This window comes from Anarrhichthys ocellatus, unplaced genomic scaffold (assembly GCF_004355925.1).
Source record: "Anarrhichthys ocellatus isolate YVR2014 unplaced genomic scaffold, GSC_Weel_1.0 scaffold22, whole genome shotgun sequence".
In the NCBI taxonomy this organism is placed as follows: domain Eukaryota; kingdom Metazoa; phylum Chordata; class Actinopteri; order Perciformes; family Anarhichadidae; genus Anarrhichthys; species Anarrhichthys ocellatus.
In genome coordinates, this window is record NW_022280052.1 from 1,909,584 (window position 1) to 1,930,842 (window position 21,259).

Below are 21,259 nucleotides of genomic sequence, written 5' to 3' on the forward strand. Positions count from 1 at the left end.
GGACATCTTCTCATAAGGTGACCAGTACCAATTTATTTAATATACAGTTCAGACTAGATCTAAATCCTACTGTATGTCTTGTAAAGTATCAAAAAGTCTTTGAATGAATGCTCATATATATTTTTTTAAATCTGCATGTTTATTAGCACATAATACTTTCTAGTGTCCATAATGTATTAAAATACATATGAAAGCATATACAAACTCATTTTTCAGCCAAAGTTTCAGTATTATATATCATGATAACCACATTTCATAGCCTATTTACTTTTTCATATGGGCTTTAAATTTGAAATTGTATATCAATAACTGCACTAGTAATCTCATATGTCAGCAGTTAAGACAATAAAAGAGAATATATCCTGCTTCAGTTTTAGTCAGAGGAAACACAAAATACTCTCAGTACAAGTTTAGTCAACTGGCCGCATATGATGGATTATAAGGCCAATGTATCCAATTAAAACTAAAATCATTTATCATTTATCTCCTGGTAAATCACCTACACGGCTTATTGGATTCAGTTATAATAGCTCATTTGTTTTGACACATCATTCCTCAATGAGATCAATTCTTTCATCTGTAAAAAAACCTCTTGAGAAGAATAAAGTCACTATTGCTATTCAGACCATTGCTACATTGATACTACAACTACTGTTATAACTGTAACTACTATTTGCCACTTAGTTAGTTTGTATTTATGTGTCATGATAAACACTACGCCCATCCAAAAGGGGGTTAAAAGATGCCACTATTTATCAAACATAAATGAATTAATAAATCATCATCACCACAATATGAGCGTCTATATAGTTTCAAGTAACATCTTTATTTACATTTATTTTAAATAAGGTGTACAATGAATAGTAGGAGGAAGAAAATAAATGCTACAAGCGTTTATTTTTTGATCTCTCAGCTTCAACTCCATAACTTATTTAAGTGTTTCACATGTGAACAGCCAAGTCAGTGTTTGTGCATCATCTGTGTTTTTACATTTTTTTCTGTTTTTATCATAAAGCCCTGTGCAACTTCCAGTAAAAATGACAGTAGTCCAGTAACATTAGCACTACTACAACTGTTACTGCTAATATTACATCATATTAGCAATAATTATAGTATTTGCAATAAATGCAGGCAAATAGGAAAGTGTTACTTTGGACATTTGAAGTTAAAGTCTGTCGAGCCTCACTGCAGTGCTCTGTGGAGTCAGCCAGCCCACAAGGATGGACATTTGTGTGAAACAAAACAAGCTGGATGAGAAGGGTCAATGAGGAAAGGGGACTGGGGTTGGTGGTGATAGGGTGGGTGGAGGAGGAGGTGGGGGCTCCAGTGTCAGATGTCTGTCTGGTCTGCCAGGCCTCATGGATGCTCTCTTTCATGCACGTGTGTGCCTGTCTCTGTCTGTGTGTGTCTATGTATCCATCTGTCTCATTCACGCACAGCCTGATACTGAGGGGTAAAGGTTGGCACTCAAGAAGAAGGGAGACACGTTCATTGATCTCTCTCTGGCAATGCTGAGAGCTCTTTATTCTGTTGATGTCCCGCTCTCTCTAACTGTGAGTTGCTTGGCTCTCTGCTGCTGCTGTGTTTGCTGATGGAGCCTGTATCAGAGCCTCCCCCTGGTGTCTGTATTAGCAAGGTTGGTCACTGTAACCGCCTCACGTGTCTGCACACTCCCACATCCATCTGGCCACAAACAGAGAGGCACATACCAGCTAAGCTACATGCAGAGAAGTAGATACAAAATAAAATAGAGGCAAAGCACATAATATACTGGAGAGCAGAAATTTAACTAGTAAAGGTATTCATTCACGCTGTCATTGATTTATACAGCATCATACTCATGATGGGAAACGGCACGAGCAGATGACATGGCATAGTAGACCCAGTTGGACGATAAATAGGAAATAAACAAATCTAAATAGGAGCTAAAATAGCGTTTGATATTGTTTAGAGATGATCAAATATAGGTCACTCATTAAAAAAGGTTTAAATCCATCGCTTTGGCAACAGGACTGCAGGTATTTATGTGTGTATCTAACAGATATTCTAATAAAACAATCTCACAACCTTTGAGTAGGGATCACAAGCAAGGGGTCACCAAAAAGCAAGCCACTTGTCCACTAGGTCTAGGTCAAGCATTTTAAAATCAATGTGAAGGTAAAAAGGTAGTTAAGAATTTCAGACCTTTATGCAAAATTATGTTTGACTATTAAACCGTCAGCTCGCACCTGCAGCTTGACACATCTTTTACCAACGTTTCATGCCTGCAAAGAGCTTGCTTGCCATTAAAAGCAGTGGGATTCTCCTCTGGTTAAGCTGTATAGTAGATGCTTAATCATACGCTCCTTGTCGCATCAGCAGCATCTATAACTAAGCAGATTAGAGTCCCGGGTGGACGCCACAGTCACACACAGTGACACAACACGGCCCGGCACAGTGTATTAGCCCTGAGATTCGGGTGTAGCGCAGTGCGTTTGCTTGTCAAGCTTTATTGTTGTGTGCTTGTATCCATCTGTGCCATTCACACCAAGCTGGATATTGAAGGAGAAATGTTCGGGGCTGTAGGAGGAGGGAGACAAATTCAGATAGCCCACTGATCCCTCTGGACATAACGAGAACAGTCTTTCTCTTTTCCTCTCCCTCAGTCATCTCTTTCTCTCTCTCTCTCTCTCTCTCTCTCTCTCTCTCTCTCTCTCTCTCTCTCTCTCTCTCTCTCTCCCCCCCCTCTTTCTATTGGTCGACTGGTGAAAGCGATAGGAGGCGGTCGAGTAGGGAGGAGGGGTAAGCTTTTGGCCTGGTCCTGTTTTTTGCTCTCTCGGTAGTGAGATTTATTTAAAGCACGTTTGTTCCTTCATCATAACATACTTCTTTACCTTTGCCGGTATCTGAACATGATTGGCAGATCCAGGTCAAGCTCACATAGCTCTTGATTTCAAGGCAGAGTTTTCCTAATACATTTCTAATACATTCTGTCATGCTCACTGGGAAATTTGCACAGTAAGGAGGTTAAACATAGACCAAAACATATATATATATATAGCCTAAATGCAAGGGAAGCATTTCAGTTTGCATCCCTCAGCATAGACATGCTCAATATGGCTGCCATATTAAAGGAACAGTTCAACATTTTGAGAAATATGCTTACTCCCTTCCTTCAGAGAGTTACAGGAGAAGATTGAGACCACTTTAATGAAACTATAATCAGCAAATGCTTAGCTTAGCTTAGCATTACGACTGGAACCAGGGGAAGCATCTAGGCTGCCTCTGTCCAAAGACAACAAAATAAGCCTTCAGACTATCCTTACATTCTTGTATGGAATAAACAAACAACAGATAACGTGTTAAGTAGCTAATTACACAGCTGCTGGCCGTAGCTTCATATTAGTGTACAGACATGAGAGTGGTATTGATCTACTAATCTAACCCTTGGCAAATGAAGGTTAAATTGTGATTGTATGGCATTAGCTCTGGATGCAATCAACAAATTAAATGATTAAGAAGTTAAATTCAGTCAGCAGTAGATTTAACAGGGTTAGGCATTAGAAAACAAAGAACATGGATTTTATTTGGGAGCTCAGCTTTTTTGATTGTTATCTTCTCTTTCTTTCTTCCTTTATTTAACACGCTCTGCTCCTCAGATAGATGAAAGATGAAATGATGCAGGCACAGATGTGATAATGTCAGTGGTGCAGTACTAGTCTTTAATTATTTTTTAGTCCTTTATATATTGTGCTTCCTTACTTGTGTCAATTGAAAACCCCAGAACTCCAGTTTTAGTGGTGTAGTGAGAATTCTTTATCGCCTTGGGCTAAAGACAAGGACACACTGAGCAGATAATGAAAATGATTTGGACATGACAACCAAGTGTGACTGGGTCTGTTCCAGTCTGGGTCAGTAGGTGCTGACAGTCAGCAGATAAAAGCGTGTGGTGTGTTATGTGTCAACATTTGGCTTTATTGCAGGACTTGCAGGATCATCTACTGCCAGAGCTCTAGTCATTACCGACCAGTTGTTCTATGTGCTATTTGACTTTCCCCAAGATTAAAGATGCCCTTTCAGATCTTAATCTATAAACAATAAAAAAAAAACACTATTATTGATATGAAAATAAGGCTATTTGTATTTAGAGTAATACCTTTTAATGTATACGAGTCAAAGCATTACTTAATTGATTTAGTACTGTACTTTTGTTAAGTTGGAGTAACAAAAGCTGCAGATATCTTGACTTTTAGACTATATAGTACGGAAGAATGGGTCAAACTCCAAAAACACTGGATTCTAAAATTCACATAATGCAATAGCTCACTTTAGATTGTCCCTGTCTGGTAAATGCATACTATCTTTCATAAAATAGGTTTCCTGTTTTGAAGTCTAAAGGCCAGACACTGATGACTTACGTATTATTTTTGAGGTACTGTATTAAACCTTTCTGCAGCCCTTACTACACTACAGCCACGCTGTGAGTGCCCATTCAGTTAACAGTGGTCATTTTAATTGCCACGGGCAAAGTTACATTTGAGTTCTGGAACTTTCTGTGGATCTGATGAGTTAAGCAGGGACTTTATTTTTCAGAAAAAATAGATCAGTGTCATATATTTCAGGCCTATGCGGTCAGAGATGAGATACTTTGTACGGCATGGACTGGGACCGGAGACCTGTCCCTGGCCTTCACCCACATCCATAAAACACAAGATAGACCCAACGTTATAATTTGGTAATTTCGACACCAAAGAGAAAGAGATATGCTTGATTTGGACACACTAAATGGCTTTCTCACTATGAAGAACAGCTAATCTGGAAGTGGCACATAATATAACTGATAGGTCCGCACTAAGGCACAGCAGCCAAGCAGCATAAAGCAAGTGTGGCCTGGAATAGCCAATTAGTTATTCCTCTTAGGTTATGTTTTTAGTGGCAATACCAACCCACAAATTGCAGCCAACTACCAGCTGATGACACTATACTGTCTGATCAATAGGAACCATATGCCTCACCATGATAGAATGCTCAACTTCACCTCTTCCCAGTAATGGCTGGATGATGTTTTTTTTATTTCCAACTCACAACTTTTTTCCCAGCTGAACTTTTCACATTTCAAAGAGTAATACAGCCAGAACAGGTGTCACAGACACAAGGTCATAATGTTATCACAATGAAGAAGCTTTCTTATGGATAATTAGGGATTCTGAGAAGCTTCCTTTCAACAAGATTTTGCTCCTATTACTTAGCTTTATTTACAGTTGTGTGTTAAGGGTTGAGGGTGATCAGTGAGGCCTACGCACATAGCCAATGTAGCTAATAGGTATGCTAAAGAGACACTATGGTGAGCATGGATTGCATGTTTCTGATGCAAATAGAGATTGTTGATAGTGCAAACAACATGACACAAGCTGAAAAAATTGAACAGTTTCATATGCAGGAGAGGTCTTAAACCAGATCAGACCAGATTTAATTTACAAAGTTAATTTGCTTTGTTATTTTCATTTACAAAGTTATTTCATTTACAAAGTAAATGAAATAAAGTAAACACAGTTTCTGTGTGGAATAGAGCACGCTACAGCCGGATCACAAATACATTGATTATAAATCAGGCTTTAGCTTTCCAAGCTAATGCAACACACAGACTGTGTCTCTTTATTTTTTCCTGTTTGGCACTAAATATCCTGCTTTTACACAAATGGACAATCAAGACTTCTTTTTTGATTATATTAGGAAATAACCAAACCCAAACCCCATCTGAGCCAACAGCTGTTTAATGTCTGTAGATTTGTCAGCACTGCCAAGTTACACCTCACTGATGCCACTGTGGTTGCTATGTGTATCGTATATGACAGGGAGGGAGAGAGAGAGAAAGAGACAGAGAGAGAAAATCTCCAATCACCAAAGGGTTGCTGACTAAGATATGGCACTTGGGTCTGTTCCAACACATGCACAGCTCCAGATGGTATGCATTGTATTGTGTGTCCTTGTCCCTCATTCCTTTACAGCTACACATGTATTTACTTGGTGTGTTGGGCAGTGACTCATATGTTCATCACTTGAGTCAAACGAAAACCTCTAAACTCCACTTTGTAATTGAAGGATCATGTTTATTTATATAGTAATGTATAGATTCTTGAAAGACATCTGTACATTTACATCCTTAGTGTGTCTGCATCTGTGTACAATGTATATTTTGTTTCCCTCCGGATTCTGACTGGCTAATGGTCCTCTGTCCCCAGATATGGATGCCAACTATGGCGGAGGACTGTTGGATATGGTGAAGGGAGGAGCTGGGAAGTTCTTCAGCAACTTCAAAGATAACTTGAAGGACACGCTGAAAGACACCTCCACCAAGGTCATGCATCAGGTTGCCACGTAAGTTAGCGCTGCATTCATACACATGATGTGCTGTACTATTGTGTTCTTTTCCTTCAGCCTCTGCCTCCCTATTCCCTTTCTTTCTTCAGATAAATACAATCTGGTCACGATCTCCGTCCTTTCACACCCTCACCTTTTCAAATTAATCAGGACAATCTTAGAGGACAAACGACACAGGTTGACATTGCCTCATTGCCTGCTGCCGGTGCTAGTGCTATTACCAGCAATGTGGGTTAGAAAGTATATGTATGACATGTCGTCTGTTTTTTATAATTACATTGTTGAATAACAGGCATGCATTGCCTCTGAAATGCTCACTACTGATATTGTGTAGTCTGACATAACGACTTTATTGGACCCACAGTGTGATATTATAGAATTTAGAGCAGTTTATAACGTAAAGCAAAACAGTTTCACGACAACATGAATCACACTGCACAGACCTGGTCACACAGTTGGATTTTGCTCATGTTCATCTAAATATCAAATGTAGCTATTAGTAATTGAATGTTGTTTCAGCGACTGATTACGATGCAAAGTAAGTGTCCAACAGCTTTAGAGGAGAAACAGAGCGTTGTGGATGGAGGGAGAAAAGAGGGAGGCAGCAGAGTCTGGCACGGCTCGGTCGTCCCAGTGTGTTTGTGCACAGGCATCTGCACAGGGCAGCACAAAGGGGCCTCTGTATTGTCAGAAACACACACAGCTCCCCTCTCACTATTGACTCAGCACGTTTGATCGTTGTGTCTCTGCTCCTCTGCTGCTCACATCTTGGCAAACTCCCACTCTCCTGTCCATGTCGTTCCCGTGGTGTTTTTTTCGGCTGCCTCTTACCCCTCATCTCAGCTCCACCTTCCCTCTATCTCCTCTCCTCTCTTTGCCGTCTCCTCTCCTGGCTGAATTATTCATGGCAGTTCAATGTGCCAAATCGCCAGTGCACTGCTGATACAGAAGGATTCATTTCATTGGGGCCCTGTGTGTGGTGGTGGTGTGTGTTTTGTGTGTTGACTTATATGTATGTGTGAGTGGGTGGTTTGGATAATGGGGCGGTGGGAGGCAGGCTACTGTGGCAACCGGCTAAAAGCCTTTGGAAAGGAAAGGTAGAGGTACAATAATGTGCCACACTTTAGTGCAGTACACTTTAAAACAGCTTAGACAGGTTTCTTTGATGATGCCATGACAAGTGTCAACATAAGCTATCCCCCTGTGATCTGACACACTGGAGAGTTAACTGTGCTGTTGTCTGCCTTACATTTAATATCTTTATTTAGAGATGGAAGGACAGAAAAGATGACTCTGACAACACAAGTGGTTTTCCAAAGTTGACGGTGCACTCTATGGTTTATTGCCCTTGTAAATAAATAAACAAACATCTTGTGAACTGAGCTATACAACAGACAATATAGTAGATCTACAGAGCAGTTCCAAGCATACTGACAGGATTATATAGATAGAGTAGCATGGTTTTCTGGGTCCTGCCCATTGACTACCATTGGTGGTTTCCCTGTTTTTTTCCATAAAACTTGGAGACAAAGTCAGCAGTTAATTAGAGAGATTTGATAACGAGCTGCAGAATCTAATGATGTATTCTTGAGAGGTCCGCTGCTCTCTACCCTGCAAAGGAGGCTGCTCTCTCTCTCTCTTTTTCACTGTTTTTCCCCTCTCACTAATTTTCATTTTTGTCCCAAAAATCATGAACAGTAAACTTGTCTCTTTGTCTCTCTGTAAATATTTCTCCACTAAATAGCAATTTGCATCTCTTGTCCATTGTTCAAAATATATTAATCATAACATCAATTCAAGGAAGTGATAATATCTTATTTTAGTCTATCTTATCTAAAATAAATAATTGTTTCAAGCACCATTTGCTTGAGATCATTAAACCTGTTTTAAGGTAACTGCTATTGATCTCTTGATCAGTCCACAACTTTACTGTTTTGATTCACCTCACTGCTCTCATCAACCTGGTTTCAAACCACTGTGCACATCCTGCTCAGCACCAAACAGCAGACAGCACAGTTAGCGACCAGCTGGTGAACATAGTGGAGCATCTAACAGCTAAAGAGCCAGATCATTTCCCTAGAGGTGTGTGGACACAAAACAGAGCTCAATGATTGGACTTCATCGGGTGGACTGTAAATGTATTATAGTGTTGCTCTACTGTATACTGCTGAATGTGTAAATAGGCAACTGTTAGCTCACCATATAACCTTCATACGTAATATTTTGTCAATGTTGTGTTTTTAGCTTTTTGCGCTGCTTCAAAGTGGGCAAAAAAAACAAAAAAAAGCAGGTTTGAGTCAGCCATAAAGAAACAGGAGAGTATTATCTCCGAAACCTTTTTTTCTTCTTCTATTTTTTCCTACTATCTTTACGATCAGATATTGTTTTGTGGTGGCCTGATTTCTATTCTAGTTTCAAGAAATCTTTTGTAATCTTTGTTTACCTCATTGGTAGAAATTTCTCTCGATTACACGATGATCTGCTTTTATATATAGTTGATTTATTTTTTAAGCTTGAAGGTCTATACTTTCTGCCAGAGGTGGAGCATGTGTATCTTAAACAGACTGTTTCATCCCAGTTTGACTGTTGGAAGACTTCAATAGAAGAGCTTGCTTGATACAAGGCAAAACCCCTCTGAGCTCAGTTACAAGGCCCTCTTTTAACACCCCAACCTTCATTGGTTCCTCTCCGCCTCTTATCTATATTCCAGGCAAAAGGCTGTTGCTGAATTATTTAACGCAGCCTGCTTGAATGTTTACCTGGCTGAAGAGAATTTTTGCAGGGAAAATAATCTGTCAGTAACGCTCAGCTGTGTGTTCCTCCGTCTGTGAGAAACTCAATGGCAGTGGTCCAGATCAGTCTGGACCACTGCCATTGAGCCTTATTTTTATTTCTCATCTGTCCCCGTTTCAACACTCTGTTGGCATCTCTCTTTGTCGCGCCGTAATTATTTCTCTACCCCACACATTTTTTCCTCACTTTTTCCAGTGGCCCAAGCTAATGAATCATAGCATCAAACCAGAGAAATGTGATGAAAAAAATCAATCAGGTATAGTGTCCTGTGTGTCAGACCCTGGGGTCAGTGGGTAGCAGTGCATACATTTTATGATCAGTGCCTTGCTGGTAGCTTTTAATTGGTTGCCAGTCTCTACTTTAAAACATGCATTTTGATGTACATATAACAATGCTGTTGAAAAAGACAAAAAGGCTGTAAAGAATTACATTTTGGAGAGAAGCATGGAGGGTATGTAGAAAACTCAGATCTAATATCCATCAGGATCCAGCCCAAGTGTGTGTGTGTGTGTGTGTTTAGTCACTGGGGACTCAGTTAGAGCACTTCTCCACTACTGTAATGAAGCCTAAAATGGCTTTCGTGCTCCTGATGTTTACTTTCCAGTAGGAAATATAAACGACAGGCACTGTGGTGTTGGCTCTTGTGGGTATCACATGTGTGTGTGTTTGTTGTCTCACTCTTCTGCCCTCACTGTGCCTGTAATTACACTGTTATGCTGCGAGATAAACACACTTTCAATAAAGGTTAAAGACAGAAGTTGGACTGAAAGCAATAGCAAAACTGTGAAAACAGTATTGGAGAACAAATTGAATCATAGTGATTAAAAATGAGAACAAAGATGAGATACCTTAAACAAGAGAGTTTGACCAAAGGTAGTCTATTGTAAAATGAATAAGTGCAGTAACAAGAGAAGTAAAGTCATATATTCCCTCATGCCAGTAAATTAACACATATGCAACAGTAAATTAAAACGAGTCAAACACATAACAGTTAGCCCAACATTAATTAACTGCTGCTGTTAGAAACATATTAGCCCCAGACAGCTATTGAGCTTGATTAGCATAAACAATAAAAAGTCCCCAGTGTCAGCTTTGCCCTTCTTTCCAGTTGTGTCCTTCTTCGTCTATTCATTCTCTGCACCACACCTTGCAGTACATTTTAATTGGCTGCAGCTCGAACCTCAAGAGGTCAGGGAGACTGCTCATTTGCATAGTCTATGGCTATTGGCCATGGCCATTTAAACCTGACACCTGACCTACTTCCCTCCTTTAATAACCAACAAGCTATTTCAGGAGAGAAGCAGGGATAACAGCAGATTTGTGGAATATATTTCCTGGATAAAAACAAAGGACAAGATCAAATGGTTTGTTCAAACATTCCTCTATTTTTACCCCAGGGTAATAAACAATATGTGCTCTAGCAACCTAAATAAGGTCAAGAAAGGTTATTTACATACTGGCTTGAATAGTATACAGGAGTGCAGATATGCACCTTTCATGACAATGTATGAAACCTGCAGTCTGCATTTTCACTCAGGGATAAACACACAGAAGTGGATGAAAATAGAAACCCGAAACTGTAGTCCAATTACTTCATTATGGAGGGCTTACAGACGCAACAGCTCTGATAGATTTAACTTGGGTTGTTTGTCTGTTTTACCAGCAGTTGTCTATGTCCTGAAACAATGCAATGCTTTTTTTTGGAATTGAGATGTATGATGATGTAAGATGAATCATAATATCCAGAAATGTCTTCATGTGGAACACTATAAAATCCCAAGACACACTTAGCGTGCTCTCGCTCCACAGCAGACTAGTTGAGTAGCACTGCCTTACGTAACCAGGTCAAGGATTGCATTAGGGCCATATGGCACTCCTCCATGACCACACAGAGGTGATTGGCCTAGATCAGGATTTTCACTATAGGGAACAAGTCAACTCAATCTGATGCACATTAGAGTACTAATGTCGTAGTGCAGTGCAGTGAGAATTTGATCCACGTGCCGCTGTTGGATAAAAACATTTTTATAAATTAATCTTCAAATACAAGAAATAAGAAGTTTAGCGAGTCTGTTACAACAAATTACACTCAAATCTGCACCTGCTTCATAGTGTTTCATTTCATATGCACTGTTTTCCTTCACTTCCATGGTGCGTAGTGGATTACGTGCATGTGTGTGCACCCCAGCTGCTCTCACAGTTTTGAAAAAAACTCCATATGGAATAGCTAAATTTAGCAATGAAAGGCAATGACGCTCAATTGAAGAATTCACATATGGTATTCCTTTGATCCCGGGCAGATCAACCTAGTGTGGTGAGCCTGAAAAAGACAACTTCCCCAAAGCCAGACACGCGGAAGCTTCTGCTCCAAAGCCTGTTGAGTCTAATTACTTGGCTATGCACGACATGCAGCCTGATGCACTGACAGCTGGAGGCAGATGAATCAACCTTTTGGATGCTGGTCATGCATTGATCTTCTCTTTTTAATGATCTGATATTTTTCAAGAACAGGGCATCTTTTGACTCTCTTGTCTAAATGTTTACTTTGTCTGAAACCATCAACACACGGGCCTCCTGTATAACACCTGTAATACAACACAGAGCAAGGGTGTTTGGTTTCACAAATACTGTGCACATTGTTGACTCAATCACATCCGCTGTGGTTGAAATATTGCTGAAGGTCGACATAGCTATTGATTGTAATTCTCTTTTACTTCTCTCAGAGTCATGAGAATTGCATGGAAAAGTATTATTAAAAAAATCTTTCCTTGTTACAGGTACACTAAAGGGGAGCTGGATATTGCCTACATCACATCTCGGATCATAGGTAAACACGTTTGGTTGCAGCTACTGGACTTTGTGTGCATGTGTGAGCTGTGTGTGTAGATGCCTTCTAACATTGTCTCCAGAAATAATGAATCCGTGTTCAAAGCTCACAATTAAAAAAGCTGCATTTTAAACGCCCTGAAAGTTCAAATCATAAGTGATTCTCTATAACAGGGGTCTTCAACATTTTTCAGGCCAAGGACACCCAAACTGATAGAGAGATGGAGCAGGGACCCCCGACTATATATATTGTATAAAATTGTGTTTTATATTAAAATGGGCCTAGTGCCATGTATAAACATACCTCTTTATTGAGCTATTCAAATAATACACAGGTTCATATATTCATACATGTGCAAGGTACAGTGAGTAGGGAGGCCGTGCCACTGCCATTTATAAACATACCTTGTCAACTGATACCAATGCCAATATCAACATTGTCTGTCAGTTGCATGATAATCCTTCATACAAGATATTCAAACTGATGTTTTCATTTTAAACATAAATGTGTAAACGAAAATGAGTGATGGCCTATTAGTGCCACTGCCATGCATAAACATACCTGTTACAATACTGAACTATTAAAATAATGGACAGATTCATGTTTGGAAAAAAATAAAAAATTGTCTAATCAACCAAAAATTTCACGGACCCCCTGCAGTACCTCCGTGGACCCCCTAGGGGTCGCGGACCCCCTGTTGAAGACCACTGCTCTATAACGTCACCCATGACTAAATAAGCAACATTCAAAATACAAACATTTGTTGAGTTATTATTTATTAAGAATTTAACACACAAATGCATCCCATAATCCGCTTGATTTAGGACTGTGTTGGTTTGGTCTGATTATATTTGTTTGACAGTGACTAAACAACCCAACATCTATCATATGACTGATATCAATGTGTTTCTAAATCCCGATTGGTTCATGAAAATACATGAAAAATTGTGTGTTCATGCAAAATCCCAATTGTCAGAGTAAGAAGCTGATTAGGAAACAGAACAATGTAGAGAACAGATGAGAAGGTAAAAGTGTGTTTTATCTGCATGATACAGGAGAATAATGGTTCATGTCTGATCCTTAGACGGTATTAACATACACAAGCATGAACACATTTAGATAAATAGACAACTTCACCGTCAGCGTTCCCTCTGTACTCATCTCTCATTCTCACATCTCCTGCAGCTTCACATGCTCATGAGTGTGAAGCAGCAGTGTGTCCTTTAAAGAACATAGTCAGCTGGACATTTGTCCCCTGAGGGCTTCTATCCCACAATGCTTCGTGTGCAGCGGCTGACGGTCATGCTTGAATCTAGACCCACTCTTCACATTTCAAATTTCAATTCACTTATTGCAGAATAATTGTAAAGACGGATAAAAGATGGAGGAAGCCGTGTATGTAAACATCTGCACCAACAGTGTATAGAACTCTTCAAAACATCCAGCAGCTGAATGATGTATTTTATCTTCAGTGATGTCCTACCCAGCGGAGTCGGTGCAGATCGGCTACCAGAACCATGTAGAGGACATCCGCTCCTTCCTCGACAGTCGTCATGCCGACCACTACACTGTCTTCAATCTATCACAGCGTAACTACCGCGGCGCCAAATTCTCCAACAGGGTGAGTGTGATACTGTCTCATAGCGCTACAGATGAAACCCCCTGAAGATGTATTAGTTTGTGCCTAGTTGTTAGTGGCTGCTGCAGCATTTTTTACTTTATTACAACACTGCAGTGAGACATGAGGACTCAATGACAGTTTGACGGCTATTTTTGGCAGCATTTTAAGTGGGAACTGTCGCTACATCTGCTCATAAACTATGGGAGCACCCTGAGAGAAACCTCTAATTTCCACAATAGGGCCTATCATTACTCACCCCTCCTCTGTCATTTAAGCTTCAATAAGATATAGCAACATTGGGGTTTGTATTTTAGTACACATAACAATCTTTAATCTTCAAGAGATGTAACACAGCAGTGATTCAACATCGTTTACATGCCTCACCACAACAATGATCACTTGTGACCCGATATGTCTCTAAATGAAAGATCTAACTTATGGTTCACCAACCCAAGTGTCCCCAACAAATTTCAAAAGCGGGATTTGAATCTGAATGCTCCATCTATTCTATTTTATTCCATCTTTATGGTTATGACTATCTCAGCATGTAGTCATGCAGCACTTTTGCACAGCTGGATTTGGTTTCAAGTGGGAGGCATGTAGATAAAACAGTGCCACCCTCTGGCAGAAACATCCAAGAAAGCTGTGTAGTTAACGTGGCAAAGGCCCCCTGTCTGCTTGTGGAAGTTGCTGTAACTCCAGCAGATGACTCATTATGGCCACTGGCGTGTTGTGTTGCTCTGCTACTGCAGTGTTGTTGCTTACCTCCACCTCTCCTTATTTCCTCCCCTCCTAAGTAATTTTTTGGTTTCCTCTATTCCTGCTTCTTTCTCCTTTCTCTCTGCCTTCCCTCGCTATTTTTATTTGCCTTCTGCCTCTTCTCTGCTTTTTTTATGTCTGGATCTGTCTGTTTCTGTGTCAATCCCTGTTTTCCTCATTCCTCCCTTGTCTCTTATTTCTTGCACCAACTCATTTCCAGGTTTCAGAGTGTAATTGGCCTTCTCGCCAGGCTCCCAGCCTCCACAACCTGTTTGCTGTGTGTAAGAACATGCACAACTGGCTCAAACAGAATCCCAAAAATGTGTGTGTCATCACCTGCTCGGTAAGAAGACCCTCATCATATTAATCCCTATCCTCCATTTATTTTTAATTGATTGTTTTATATGAATTGTCCTTGCTTTTTCATTTCTAACCATGCACATACATTGCCATGTTTCATTTAGTTTACTCTGAAGTGAAGGCACTTTTAATGTATAAAAATAGAAATATTTTGCAATACAATTGCTACTACTGAAGTATTCAGTGAAACAGGCCTTTGTGTATTTTCTAATTCAGTGACAGCCACACTGTACACTGTGGAGCATGTTATTGCCAAGTCACTGTGGTTGTGCGGTGGCTTGGCAAATTGCTCCATCTTGCATAACCTCCACCAAACGGTCCCTTTCTAAATGAGATGTTTTCTCTGCTTCGGATCACAAGAATGCTTTTGTCTTCCTGTAACCTGAAATTAACTGAGTAAATGTATGACAGTGAATCAATTCAGTGTGCAGAAAATCTTGACTACCGTTACATAAAATGTTGCCCTGTTTGGGCACATGGTTTCATCATCAGACATTTCCATAAACTCACATATTAAAAGGAACTTCTTTCAGCTATGATTTAGCAGAAAGCTAGGTACAGTAGATCCGTGGCTACTTTAACCGTTCTTCTTATAGCAGGATGACAGTGGAGATCTACAGCAAGCATTCACCAAGTTAGAATCTCTGTGTTCTGTGGCTTGATCTATACATGTTCACACTACCATTGCTGCAATGCTAAGATGTAAATGGAAGCAGTGCAGGGGTTACCATGCATTGCAGACTAGACCAAAAAGTATATTAGCGAAGCTTTAGAATATAATGATTACCCAGCATTTGTTGAAGTGTCTCAGTGTCTCCTTACTGTGTGTTTGTAGGATGGTCGTGCTTCCTCGGGTGTTTTGGTTTGTGCCATGTTCTGCTTCTGCCACCTCTTCAACAATCCGGTTCCTGCCATGCAGTTGCTCAGTGCCAAGAGACCAGGTTCCGGCCTCTGGCCGTCACACCACAGGTTTGTAACCCTAAACATGTGTGTGCGTGTGTTTGTGTGTGTGTGTGGAAGTAAGAGAAAAATAAAGGACAGGAAAAATAAACATCTGCAGAAGTTTCACACTAGATGTTTAGACTTTGAGGCCTCTTTGTAAAAATGTCTTCTTTTCTGTGTTTTCTCTACCGCTGAATGCGATTGTTTACAATCTGATAAAGCTGTCAGAAGTAAACTCATTCACATGATAAGCGGGTTTCAGCATTAGACGGGATTTTTCTCATATCTGCCCCTTCAGAAGAATTTATTTTTTTATTCTAACATAATTTCAGATCATTGGCTGTGGTAGGGCAAAGGCTAATCAAAACATGAATAGTGCAGCCAGCAGTCCTCAGTCTCCTCAGCCTGAGCATAAATCTTAGGCTGCAGGGCTGACAGACCCTCATCATTTTGCCCTTTTATTACCCTGCCAGCCAGTAGCTGTATTATTTATCAGTCCATGTTAGAGCATCCAACAACATCCTTCATGAGATTAAGTGCACGTTTACTGAGAGACTGACAGCATTAACATTACCCTTATCCTATACACATGACATAGCACAAAGTGAGGCATTCCCATTTAAAACTAACACAGGATAGAAGTGATTATCTTTCCTTCTCTCCATGCAGGTACATAGGCTATGTGTGTAGCATGGTATCAGAGAAGCCCAGTCTACCACACCCCAAGCCCCTGATGATCAAGGGTCTCACCGTTACTCCGGTCCCCTGTTTCAACAAGCAGCGCAGTGGCTGTCGGCCCTTCTGCGACGTCCTCATCGGGGAGACAAAGATCTTCACCACTGCACAGGAGTACGAGAGGATGAGGTAGGGACATTTTATTTGAAGTGTGTAAGCCTTCAAAAAAAATCAAGACTTCATTTAGCCTATGATGTATATGAAGGTACGTTTAAAGAGTCTGAAACACATCATGCCTTTTTTCTCCTCATTCTCCACTCTCTCTCTTTGCAACGTGTCCTCTAATTATTTTTCTCCCAATTGCTGCCCCATTTATTCTTTAATCCTCTACCCCACATGTTGTTTCATTTCTCCCTCCCACACACTCCAGAGAGCACAGGGTCCAAGAGGGTAAGATAGTTTTCCCTCTGGGTGTGAGTGTGCAAGGAGACGTCATTGTTTCAGTCTACCACATGAGGTCTACCATCGGTGGACGACTGCAGGCCAAGGTAAACTCCATCTGCTCTATGTTGTGTACTACAAAGTATTTTTACTGAAAGAGGGACTAAACTGCAAACCATGTCTGTCTACTGATAAAGTCAACATCCCTATAAAACTTGACAAAAAAAACAATTTTGCACAATGACAATGTTAGAAAAATCGTGTTGGCACAAGATCAGCCATGAAACAGTCAGGTGTTGCTGCTAACTGAAATGAAAACTCTCTTTTTAGCCATTTTTGGCTGTTGTTTGTTATAGTTATCGTATAATCTTACTTCCAACAGTATATTTGCTGGTATTGGTTTAAAGTTGTATGCTGCGCTTCGCAGGTTTTAATTAAATTGAAAAGTGTGTGCATGCAACTACAGCTTTTACAGTAACCCAAGGTCCAAGGAATAAACCACTAAAATCTAACTGACATTTTAGATAATAACTTCCCCCTCTTATTTAATTACTGTATAAACCCATTTAGGTAAATGGGTTGAAGTGGACATGTTTACAACCAGTTTCTTTACAGCTGGACTTTTGATCCACTTAGGCATCACATACTCTATTGAGCAAAGTCTATATTCCAGAAATCAGCTGATATATAAAATGCTGTCATAGGAATTCAGTCGAAAACTATGAAAGCAGGCTTGTAAAATTCTAAGCAAATCAACATGCGATTTCTCAGTGAGTGAACTTGACATAGTCCAACATAAAGTTGTACTTAGGACAGTGAGGATAATTGTACAGTGAGAGACTACAGTACATTTGACTTTTGATGCAATTTGGTATGATACACTAAAATATCCCATGACTCACACTTACATTTGTTCTACTACCGTTAGGTGTCCAACACCCAGATCTTCCAGATCCAGTTTCACACTGGCTTCATTGCTCCTGGTACCACCATGTTAAAGTTTAACAAGTGAGTACATTTCTTCTATTTAATCACTGTGATTGATCATCTTGTTGATCCCTTTAGATATCTTAATACTGTCACCAACAACCTGAAAATATAATGAGCGCAAGTAATTGTTTGACAGAGAGGGCTGAAATCATGATTTTTAGAGCACATATTTTAAACAATCCTGCCAAATACTGTCTGCTTTCCCTCTCTGTGCTTCTCACTATAACACACATACATTTTTCCTCTCAGACCAGAGCTGGATGCATGCGACTCTCCTGAGAAGTACCCCCAGCTTTTCCATGTGATACTGGACGTGGAGGTGGAGGGGGTGGATAAGCAAAAAGACCTGACGCCACCGTGGGAGCAGTTCCCCTGTAAAGATCTCAACCCCAATGTGCTCTTCTCCTGCCATCAGGAGCATCAGGACGCACTGGCTATTGCTGGTAGAGTGGGGACGGCTACACTGGGGACAAATATGACACACAAACAATAATGTGGGCCACATATACTGTATATATATTAAATAAATAACATAGGCCTAATGTACATCACACTTTAGATTGGAAGCTATTTTATAAAGTGTGATCCATTAACGTTTTGTCTTTAATCAGCCTTTCTGAAAAGCTCTCTAGTTTTTCTGTCCATAACTAAATAGGTATCCACTGCCATATTAAATGCTCGTCGTGTAGCCAAAGATAAAACAGCGATTATAATGTCAGTATTCAATCACAAGCAACATCTGTCAAGACTCTGTACCACATTAGCAGCAGTATTTTAGAAAGTAAAGCCAAAAATATGGACCTGTATCAAGTTCCAGCTCACAACCTCAATGAAAAAATGCACCAACTAGCAGGACACCAGCTAGCTAGCTAGCTTACAAGCTAGTTAGCTACTAGCAAAGTACCTTGGCTTGATTCAATAGCATAACGTGTAGCTATATAAATGCCTCTGGACTGATCAGTGATTGTTACTTGCTCTGTAGAGCTTCACAGCATGAATTTGATGTAAATTCAAAATATCTAATGTTTGTGAATTGCCTTACTGATCATTAACCTAAAATAACCCTAAACAGAAGTCCTTACTTACAAAAACATGCTAGCCAAAAGCAAAAAGGATAGAAACAAGTGACTAATACACATCTACAAATACAGTTAAAACACAGTTAAATGCACAATACAGTTAAAACCAAATTTATATGCAAAAATGTATAAGATGGTGCAGAAATGCAATAGTTAACTTGAGGTAGGATAATGTGGTTGTGCAAAACACACATTCACATATATTTACATGCAGACACAAGAACACACTAACAAACTAACTCTCATTTTTGTCCCGACAAGATGAAATGGAGGGATTGGATCTGGAGGGTAAGACAATAGAGGAGACCAAAGACCTTTTAGAGAAGTTAACCAGGGATTGGTTCAATTCAATCATACTCTCCCCAAAATGTAGAGAGAGCATTGAACCCATAGACCAATAAATCTTCTGTTATTGGGAAATCACTTGGCTGTTTCCATTTACGATCTGTATTGATTGAATTGAAATTAACCCCATCCTTGTTATGCAGTGATATATCATTTTGGTAGATGATTTTAATCTGTCTCTTGAATAAATACCAAACATCTAGAGACACGAATACATTGCTCTTGTATGTAACTCCCCTGGTGGCCTACAACAGCAGACCAATGTTCCCTGTACCCAGAGAAATATGGTGAACTGGGAAAAAAAGCACATCATCTCAGTGATGATAGTAAAAGGAAGCAAAGGGGAAAACTGTGCAGCTATAAGTGGTAGAGATTAAACCTGTTCTACCAAAGTGAAATATTGCTCTTGATTAATGCTAGCTGAGGTTTATAGTCACATGTACATCCCATCCCTTCTTTAAAAGCATACTGTATATTCTATTGATTGGACCCATAAATTAAGATTTATTGTGTTGTTATAGAAATTACTTCCTCTAATTGTTGTAGCTAAGAGCAGCTACCAGTGGCAAACTGCAAAGTGTGCAGCTTAGTGTGTTATAGCACACAGTACACAGAATCAGAAGAAAAGCTGGTGCTTGTAGCAGAGATGACCTACATAGTTGCCCATTATGCTCAACTTTTCCCTCTTAACCTACTCTGTATTTCTGTCTGCTTTGTCCCAATTAATTTCCTTTGTCTGCATTGTTATTGCTCTCTACCTTTTACCACTTTGTATGCTTCAGTCTCATTTGGTAATAATTACACCTCTCCCCTCCCCTTTTTCTTCTCTACCTCTTTCCTCATTCTCATACACCTGCAGAGCCAAGTCGGCCTCATGCAGGTGCAGACAGTCGGGGCCATGGTGAGGAGAGCGAGCCCTCGGATGATGAGATGCTCTCTCTCTCCAGCCAGCGAAGCAACGCCGGCACGGCCCCGCAGAGACCCGAACCCCCTGCTTCAATGGCTGCCGCCCCTACACCTGCCGAAGAAGTGGATCTTCTTGGCCTCGATGAGATGAACCGACCTTCATCTCATCCCCCTTCTGCTGCAGCCGCAACTACTGACCTCCTAGGGGACTTGTTCGGGGGCCCACCCCAGCCAACCAGTGGGGCGTCATCTGCCCAGTCCACCCCACATAAAGTAGTCCCAAACACTGCCTCGCCATGTCCCTCTCCTGCACCAACAGGTGAGATCCCAAGTTGGAAAGTACATTCGACTTGAAACACAACCCTAAAACAATTATTTAAATGTGATATTGATACATTTAGGGTTTTAGGTTTTTTTCTAATGACTGATAATTAAGCGTGAAAGTTAAATTTAGAAATAGTAGTCTGACAAAATAATTTGAACACAAGGTCAGTTTAATAGCTCTCTCTGGTGCTTTCAACATCTTCTCACAAATTCATCAGATGATATGTTGTTAAATTTCCTCTTCCCATGCTGTTGATAAGTGCATACATTGACCTTAATTTTAAATAATGTTTTCAAGCTAATACAGTTAGTAATTATTAAAAGATAAACACATCAAAATATAAATGGCAAGAAGGCAAAAATATGCTATACTCAAATTCTCATACCTGGGTCATGATAAGTTAGACATCTGAAAAACACATTCTGTATTGCAAAAGTGAAGAAAATAAAATGAAACAACTTTTATAAAAGTAAAGAATTTTGGCCATACAGTTTTCTAGAGTAAGGCAATGATAATGGTGGGTATGTATGTGTCCCTCAGCATTTGATCCCTTTGGGACGGGTCCCATGCCTAAGCCTCAGGACATGATGGGTTCATTCCTTGGACCAGGTAATGTAGGGCAGCCAGACCCCTTCCTGCATGCTGCTCGCTCTCCATCACCCACCCTGCAGCCTACAAGCTTGGGTAAGGCATGCTTCTGCTGCACACTCTCACAGCATTTTGGATGTAAAAGAGTCCATATCAGGGTAAGACACGTTATGCAGTATCTGCAAGTCTGCTGCCACACCATAACACATTAACATGCATCGTCATCGTCTCTGTGCAGCAACTCTGTT

General features: G+C 40.2%; 1 protein-coding gene across 4 annotated transcripts in view; it reads left to right on the forward strand.

The window, feature by feature from the left end:
* Positions 1 to 21,259, forward strand: part of dnajc6 (DnaJ (Hsp40) homolog, subfamily C, member 6) — a 35,323-nt gene that overhangs the window by 5,487 nt on the left and 8,577 nt on the right. For 3 of the 4 annotated variants that reach the window (XM_031859494.1, XM_031859491.1, XM_031859492.1), the window contains 11 exons: positions 6,222 to 6,357; positions 11,931 to 11,980; positions 13,453 to 13,601; positions 14,581 to 14,703; positions 15,556 to 15,689; positions 16,332 to 16,526; positions 16,768 to 16,885; positions 17,707 to 17,786; positions 18,018 to 18,211; positions 20,052 to 20,417; positions 20,964 to 21,107. In XM_031859494.1, coding sequence (XP_031715354.1) covers positions 6,222 to 6,357; positions 11,931 to 11,980; positions 13,453 to 13,601; positions 14,581 to 14,703; positions 15,556 to 15,689; positions 16,332 to 16,526; positions 16,768 to 16,885; positions 17,707 to 17,786; positions 18,018 to 18,211; positions 20,052 to 20,417; positions 20,964 to 21,107 — 1,689 coding nt within the window. The remainder of the gene's footprint in view (positions 1 to 6,221; positions 6,358 to 11,930; positions 11,981 to 13,452; positions 13,602 to 14,580; positions 14,704 to 15,555; positions 15,690 to 16,331; positions 16,527 to 16,767; positions 16,886 to 17,706; positions 17,787 to 18,017; positions 18,212 to 20,051; positions 20,418 to 20,963; positions 21,108 to 21,259) is intronic. The other variant, XM_031859493.1, reaches the window with a different exon arrangement.